Source organism: Salmo salar, chromosome ssa11 (assembly GCF_905237065.1).
Source record: "Salmo salar chromosome ssa11, Ssal_v3.1, whole genome shotgun sequence".
Taxonomy (NCBI): Eukaryota; Metazoa; Chordata; class Actinopteri; order Salmoniformes; family Salmonidae; genus Salmo; species Salmo salar.
Genome location: NC_059452.1, coordinates 76,124,088 through 76,132,848, shown reverse-complemented (window position 1 = coordinate 76,132,848; position 8,761 = coordinate 76,124,088). Strand labels below are relative to the sequence as shown.

Sequence of the window (8,761 nt, the reverse complement as noted above, 5' to 3'; positions counted from 1 at the left end):
TGGACTGCAACTACATCCCGTCAAAACGTATCTAGTTCGATCTCGTCGGTGATGGGGAGTCAAAGGACCTGAGGACCCCCCCCCCAAATCTCTTATTTGTCTGCTCAAGTTGATCAATCATGTCTGTAAGTAGTTTCTTCGCATAGTGTTGTGTTGCATTTGTTTTTTGTTTTGGTGATACAACACAATCATATGTAGGTAATACTTTCGCAGAACATTACACCATTTAACTGTTTTGCATGAGAGAGAGAGAGAGAGAGAGAGAGAGAGCGAACGCGAACGAACATGTTGTAGACTACTGTAATGTGAGTGCTGCTGGCACTCTTGATACTTTATCATATTTTTTATTTATTTTTTAAACCTTTAACTAGGCAAGTCAGTTAAGAACAAATTCTCATTTTCAATGACGGCCTAGGAACAGTGGGTTAACTGCCTTGTTCAGGGGCAGAACAACAGATTTGTACCTTGTCAGCTCGGAGATTCGATCTTGCAACCTTTCGGTCACTAGTATATGGAAAGTGACCTGCTATGTTATGTAAGAGGTTGAATGCTTGGAGCCATACATAGACCAAATGCCTAATTGGGTGTCCACAATTTCTCTTATGTCACTACATTATTCAAATCTGATAATGGATCATGGGCTATATATTTCCATAAATCACATTCTTATTGGCAGACTCAATAGCCTTGGTTTCTCAAATGACTGCCTCGCCTGGTTCACCAACTACTTCTCAGATATTCAGTGTGTAAAATCGGAGGGCCTGTTGTCCGGAACTCTGTCTGTCTCTATGGGGGTGCCACAGGGTTCAATTCTCGGGCCGACTCTTTTCTCTGTATATATATCAATGATGTTGCTCTTGCTGCTGGTGATTCTCTGATCCACCTCTACACAGACAACACCATTCTGTATACATCTGGCCCTTCCTTGGACACTGTTAACAAACCTCCAAAGGAGCTTCAATGCCATACAACACTACTTCCGTGGCCTCCAACTGCTCTTAAATCCTAGTAAAACTAAATGCATGCTTTTCAACCGATCGCTGCCCGCACCCGCCCGCCCGCCTAGCATCACTACTCTGGACGGTTCTGACTGAGAATATGTGGACAACTACAAATACCTAGGTATCTGGTTAGACTGTAAACTCTCCATCCAGACTCACATTAAGCATCTCCAATCCCAAAATTTAATATAGAATCGGCTTCCTATTTCGCAACAAAGCCTCCTTCACTCATGCTGCCAAACATACCCTCGTAAAACTGACTATCCTACCGATCCTTGACTTCGGCGATGCAATTTACAAAATAGCCTCCAACACTCTACTCAGCAAACTGGATGCAGTCTATCACAGTGCCATCTGTTTTGTCACCAAAGCCCCATATACCACCCACCACTGTATGCGCTCGTTGGTTGGTCCTCGCTACATATTCGTCATCAAACTCACTGGCTCCAGGTCATCTATAAGTCTTTGCTAGGTAAAGCCCCGCCTTATCTCAGCTCACTGGTCACCATAGCAACACCCACCCCGTAGCACGCGCTCCAGCAGGTATATTTCACTGGTCACCCCCAAAGCCAACACCTCTTTTGGCCGCCTTTCCTTCCAGTTCTCTGCTGCCAATGACTAGAACGAACTGCAAAAATAACTGAAGCTGGAGACTTATCTCCCTCACTAGCTTTAAGCATCAGCTGTCAGAGCAGCTTACCGATCGCTGCAGCTGTACACAGCTGATCTGTAAATAGCCCATCCATCCAACCAACTTCCTACCTCATCCCCATATTTGTTTTTGTTTTTCTGCTCTTTTACACACCAGTATTTCTACTTGCACATCTATCACTCCAGTGTTAATTTTCTAAATTGTAATTACTTCGCCACTATGGCCTATTTATTGCCTTACCTCCTTACTTCCTTTGCACTCACTGTTTACATATTTTTCTATTGTGTTATTGACTGTACGTTTGTTTATCCCATGTGTAACTCTGTGTTGTTTTTGTTGTACTGCCTTGCTTTATCTTGGCTAGGTCGCAGTTGTAAATGAGAACTTGTTCTCAACTGGTCTACCTGGTTAAATAAAATAAAAAAATAAACAGGCAAAGGCTCCTGCTGAGAATTTCATGAAGAAAAAAGTGTATGTATGCACCTATCTCACTGAACTCGTTTTCCTTCACTGGCCTTGAGACACTGCATCCAGTTAAGGAAACAGTAGGCTCTCTTGACAATCAAATTGGCTGATAAGCTCATGCGACAGCATGGCTGTCTTTCCATAGTACTGCTATTGTATGTCAGTACAAGCAGAATCTGTGCTCTAAGAATGGTGGTCATTGTCTTTAATTGCCACAAACTACTTGGTCTATTGGTTTTGGTTGGAAGACCCGAGAACCCCTTTGTCTTGGAATGCAAAACCTGTTGTGGTTGTTTCCTCTGGAAAGACTAACTTACAGTATGTCCTTCAGGGAAAACTGAGTTTCTGCGAGCCCTGTACTTAAGTTTATAGGAGATGTGCAAATATGTTATTGAAGGGGTTAGCCAACCCATAACCTACTGAGTATCTGGTTGTTGCTGCCTCTTATCAGGTGAAATTAAGTCTAACATTTTTTTTAATAATGATGTTATTCTGTAGCCTGTAAGTCCATACTATTGTGCTATTTTGTAACCTTTAAGTGAAAATGAATACTTACAGGAATTTGTGTGGGTGGTAGGGAGAGGAAAAGGATATTATACACATTTTCATTCTTATTTTGGAAGATGTGGGATTATTTGCTAGGAAAACTCTAAAAACGAATTGTCCAAAGTAAAATAAAGGAAAACATAAAAATTGAGAACTGTAAAAAAGAGTAATGAGCTGAGTATAATTGAATTATTTGCTTATTTTAACATGTTCGATTTTTTAGAAGAACTTAACGTCATTGTTGCTTTGTGTTTTGTGTTTGTTGGTGATTTTGTATGTTTTAAGTATATGTGGTTTGTTGTTGGTGATTTTGTATGTTTTAAGTATATGTGGTTTGTTGTTGGTGATTTTGTATGTTTTAAGTATATGTGGTTTGTTGTTGGTGATTTTGTATGTTTTAAGTATATGTGGTTTGTTGTTGGTGATTTTGTATGTTTTAAGTATATGTGGTTTGTTGTTGGTGATTTTGTATGTTTTAAGTATATGTGGTTTGTTGTTGGTGATTTTGTATGTTTTAAGTATATGTGGTTTGTTGTTGGTGATTTTGTATGTTTTAAGTATATGTGGTTTGTTGTTGGTGATTTTGTATGTTTTAAGTATATGTGGTTTGTTGTTGGTGATTTTGTATGTTTTAAGTATATGTGGTTTGTTGTTGGTGATTTTGTATGTTTTAAGTATATGTGGTTTGTTGTTGGTGATTTTGTATGTTTTAAGTATATGTGGTTTGTTGTTGGTGACTGATATATTGAAAATAATTGAAAGGAATGGAAAACGTGATGTAGGTCGAGGGGCAGATAAGGAGAGGTTTTGAGATTCTACAGCTTGCTTTAGTGTGTCTATATTTGTTTGTTTCTGAAAGACAGATTTTTTTTTTTTTTTTACATTTTAGTAATTTAACAGACTCCCTTATCCAGAGCGACTTAGTGAGTGCATTCATCTTAAGATAGTCAAGTGACACAACCACATATATCAACCAATTCTAAAGTTATAATCCAAAGAGGTTTCCACATAACTTTTGTATTTGGCATACTTCCCCAAGATGCAAGGGGAGAAGGAGTTTGATTTCGTCTTACTACAGATCTACAGCTGACTGCTTTCACGTGATATAGTAGAGATAATCCATTTAAATTCAATCACCTCTTTGATTTGAACCAAACCTTCCGTTCATATTTGCCTTTTGTAGAAGTGCTCAGAAAGGTACTTTTTGGAACTGAATGCAAAAACATTCAAGAGATAAAGGTGCTCAAAGTTGACCTATTTTGCATACCATGAGACATCCATGAAAATATAAACGTTTGAGATTGGTATAATTTAAGTTTACAAACAGGCTTGTCAAACAATTGTTTAACCTTAAACTACAATTATCTAGAAACGTGTAATTTCAGATTTCTTTTACCTATGAATGTGTTGTAGCTTAGACCCTATTTTAGATTATCTGAGGTGTTTGTATCGTGCTCGCCATTGGTTGAGACAACTCTTAAATACAGGGTGGGTGCCCTGTTTTGGCTAATAAATGTACTAAAATGGTAATACAATTTAAATTCCAACTTTTAAATGGTACCACAGATTTAACCAGGTAGGCCAGTTGAGAACCAGTTCTCATTCACAACTGCGACCTGGCCAAGATAAAGCATGGCAGTGCGACAAAAACAACACAGAGTTACACACGGGATAAACAAACGTACAGTCAATAACACTATAGAAAAATCTGTATACAGCGTGTGCAAATGAAGTAAGGAGGTAAGGCAATAAATAGGCCATAGTGGCGAAGTAATTACAGTACAATTGAGAAAATTAACACTGGAGTGATAGATGTGCAGATGAGGATGTGCAAGTAGAAATACTGGGGTGCAAAAGAGCAGGAAAAACAAATATGGGGATAAGGTAGGTAGATTGGATGGGCTATTTACAGATGGGCTGTGTACAGCTGCAGCGATCGGTAAGCTGCTCTGACAGCTGATGCTTAAAGTTAGTGAGGGAGATAAGTCTCCAATTTCAGTGATTTTTGCAATTCGTTCCAGTCATTGGCAGCAGAGAACTGGAAGGAAAGGCGGCCAAAGGAGGTGTTGGCTTTGGGGATGACCAGTGAAATATATCCGCTGGAACGCGTGAAACGGGTGGGTGCTGCTATGGTGACCAGTGAGCTGAGATAAGGCGGGGCTTTACCTAGCAGAGACTTATAGATGACCTGGAGCCAGTGGGTTTGGCGACGAATATGTAGCGAGGACCAACCAACGAGAGCGTACAGGTCACTGTGATGGGTAGTAATATGGGGCTTTGGTGACGAAACGGATGGCACTGTGATAGACTGCTTCCAATTTGCTGAGTAGAGTGTTGGAGGCTATTTTGTAAATGACATCGCCGAACTCAAGGATCGGTAGTATAGTCAGACGGGAATATCTGCTGTTTTATATTATACTGTCAATCCTCAATAGGAAACCAATTGAAATCATATAAATATAGATAATAGAATAGACATTACCATTTTAAGTTGACATTCGACAGTGGGTGGTCCGGCAGCCATCTTTGTGGTAGTAATTAGAAGTTAATGTTTCAATTTAAATGTCAATGGTGTACCAGCTAAATTGCAGTGGTCTGAAGGGATAGGTTCATTCTATGAATTCTATTTCTATGTTTGAAATGACACCCACCCTGAATTCAAGAGCATGTTGTGTCTCAAGCGATGGCAGGCACAACACAAAAATCTCAGATGATGTAAAGTAAGGTCTAAGCGACAACATATGCAAATATGAAGAAAAAAAACGTAGTTTACATAAATTATATAGACCAATTGGTACATATTAACAGGAGTCAGTCTGTCTGGCAGAGTGGGCAACAGCAACAAAGCACATTCCTGTCAGACAGAACACGAGGGTCTTTCCAGATGAGTTCGATCACTTTCTGACTGCACCCCTTCAGATTTGAACAGAACCTAACAAATAGGTTTTTCTCACGCTAGAAGTGGTCAGAAAGTGACTTTTTGGACCTGAATTCCAAAACATTCAGGAGGTGCTCAGTTGACCCATTTTGCATACCATACCATGAGAAATCCATGTCTTCATCACTGAAAAATATTAACTGTTGAGCTTGATATCGTTTGAAAGCTTACAAAAAGGGTTGTCAAACTTTTACATTTCTTAAAGAAACAAATTGTATTTTTTTTTACCTTCAACGTCAATTATCTAAAAATACGCATAAACTCAGATTCAAATTTTCATATAACATTTTACATTTACATTTTAGTCATTTAGCAGACATTTTTTTTTGTACTGGCCCCCCGTGGGAATCGAACCCACAACCCTGGTGTTGCAAACACCATGCTCTACCAACTGAGCCACAAGGAAGGCTCAGTTGAAACTTAGACCCTATTTTACAGGGACTGAGGATTTTGTGTTGACACAGTATCCTCTTAAATATAGGTTGGGTGTCATTTCAATCATAGAAACCAAATTTATAGAATGGACCTACCCCCTCATACCGCTGCAGTTTAGCTGGTACACCATTGAAGTTGAAATATGTGCTTCAATTACTACCAGAAAGAGGCCAGTCCACCCACCGTCGAATGTCAACTTGAATGGGAATGTCTATTCAATTATAAAAATGTCTGATTTCAATAGGTTTCCTATGGAAGATTGATAATTAAATTGTAAAACAATGAATATTGCCACTCAAGTGAACATTCTGTGATGTGTGGACCTCTAACCATCTTCATAGTACCATTTGAAAGTTGTTTAAACGTTATTGACACCTACTCATTCCAGGGTTTTTCTTTATTTGTACTATTTTCTACATTTGTAGATAGAAGACATAACTATAAAATAACACAAAAGGAATCACGTAGTAACGAAGAAAGTGTTAAACAAATCAAAATATTTGAGATTCTTCAAAGTCGCCACCCTTTGCCTTGATGACAGGCTTACTGTGTTGTCATTATATACCTGACCAAGCTTTATAGATTATATTTCACATACGTGGGATGTCCATGTAACCAGGATTTCCTGCACAGGTCCCAAATCTGGTCTGCTTCCTTGCAGTATACTACTGTTTACTTGTGCATATTCTTTGTTGTAGTTCAATTGCTCTTTTTTCATTCAGATGACCTTTGAGGCAGGGAGCAGTGTGATGCTGCTGTTTCACTTCTGGGATGTGCAAGGACCTGCAGGTAGGCTAACACTGATGACAGATCTGTGCCCTCAGGAGAATCTAAATGATATATTTTAGAACCCGTTTGTCTGGTTGAATCCATTGTATTTTTTCAAGTACAGTTCAGCCCCACCATTCTGCATAGTGTGTTTCAGGTAACAAATTCACTTGTTGCAAATTAGCACTTGTTGCTTCTGTAGACCTGTTTCAAGTAGGGCCCCTTGCGATGCATGCACTGGTTTCTTACACTCATATTAAGTAACTGCTGTTATCGCTACAGTACTGCAAGTATAGCGGACACTGGTGACACCACTGAGTTCCAGACGGACACAGTTGTGGCCACTGTTGATGACCGTCGTTGCTGTCAACCGCGATAAGCTCTGTGGTCAATGTGTTCGCAGGGATGGTGCTGTCGGTGATCGTGGTCCTCCTGTTGACCGTGTTCTACGAGCTGCTGAAGGTGTGGAGGGTCTGGCTGGGGAAGCACCCCTCTCCCTTCCACTCCTCAGACTGCCGGGGAAGCACCGCCGCATTAGCCAGTAGCCTGTCGGAGTCCTCTCTGGACCCCATGGAACAGACTGCCCTCGCACCCTCCCCCATGAACAGGTAGGATTCACACAGGAGCAGCCCTGCCCATGTAGTTGTCTGTGATTACCACGTTCCAGGGATGCCGGCTTTCATCCACCAGGTCCCCAAATTGGCCAGAGAGAGCAAGCACCTGGTTTCACAGGCCTACATGAATCACAAAAAAGACGAGCAGGTCATTAGACACGAGAACCTGAACTGTGCACCTGTATATAATTACTCCAGAGAGACTACCACAATAACACTGTTCTCTCGGTCTCATTTCACCCAGATGGCTTCTCCGTGGGATCCAGACAGCCCTGCACATCCTGCAGGTAACCGTTGGCTACATGCTGATGTTGTGTGTCATGTCCTACAACACCTGGATCTTCCTGGGGGTCATCTTGGGCTCTGTCCTGGGATACTTCATAGGGTTCCCTCTACTGGGTCAAATCTGATCAAACAGAGGAATCAACAGAAAGAGAATAATCCTTTTCCTGGACTATTGATCTACAGGCACTAGTTATCCTGTTGGACAAAGATGTGCTCTGAAGAACATATCACAGCACCTGTCATGGCGTTTTTCACTCTGACCCTGTTGCACACTCAATGTGCGATAGATCTCCCTGTGACTGTCTCTTTTCAAGTTACCTGAAGCGGAAGGTGGTTCTTCCCTACTTATCTTAAAGCAGAGGTGTGCGAAGTAAAAAAAGCAAGATGGGGACTTCCATAGTGTGACACAGATGTACAGAGTACAGCATGTTAGAGCGATCGAGCACACCCATGGCACATTTAAGATAAGTCTCAGGAAGTTAATGCTTTGTTTTTTGTGTTACCCTGTATGACCTACTGTACTATGCATATCCACTGACATACGTTTGAGAATGGCCCTTGAGGAGAGTTTGAGTTCAACCTGTGGCCTCATTCTAGCATCTAACTCCCAAGGTCAGGCTACTTGCAGAGGGAACTGAGATTATGCATTTCGTCAGCACTAGTCACAAGACATTTTCTGGAATTGCCACTGACCGCACAGAAGCATGTGATTGAGTGGTGTAACTCCGTCAGGCAACCGTTTGTTTTAATTGCTCTTAAGTACAAAGAGGAGAACTGAAAATGTGGCTCTTGTTAATCATTTGAGAGAGAGAGACGCCTGAGATCGTATACCCCAACCTTTTAGTGCCTTTGATATCCTAAATACATTTCAGAGGCATATTTCCTGTTGAATTATGTAACCTAATCATGGATATACACAAAGCTTCTTCTTCTTCAAATCCTATTGATTTACTGTGAAAGTAGATAATGGCCTACTCGTAAGGCCTTTAATCTGAACCACTTTTAGAAGGCTGCTTCTCAATGAACATGTGCTTGCTACTGTTGCATTTTATTGATA

The 8,761-nt window shown here is 40.6% G+C and overlaps 1 protein-coding gene across 1 annotated transcript; it reads left to right on the top strand.

Annotated features, from left to right (window-relative positions):
• The first annotated feature begins 102 nt into the window (after positions 1-102).
• Positions 103-8,756, top strand: copt2 (Probable low affinity copper uptake protein 2). Its single transcript, NM_001165291.1, is given in 4 exon segments — positions 103-125; positions 6,760-6,826; positions 7,209-7,413; positions 7,664-8,756. Coding segments are annotated over 4 exon segments (444 nt in total). The 5' UTR covers positions 103-119; the 3' UTR covers positions 7,830-8,756.
• Positions 8,757-8,761: the final 5 nt, after the last annotated feature.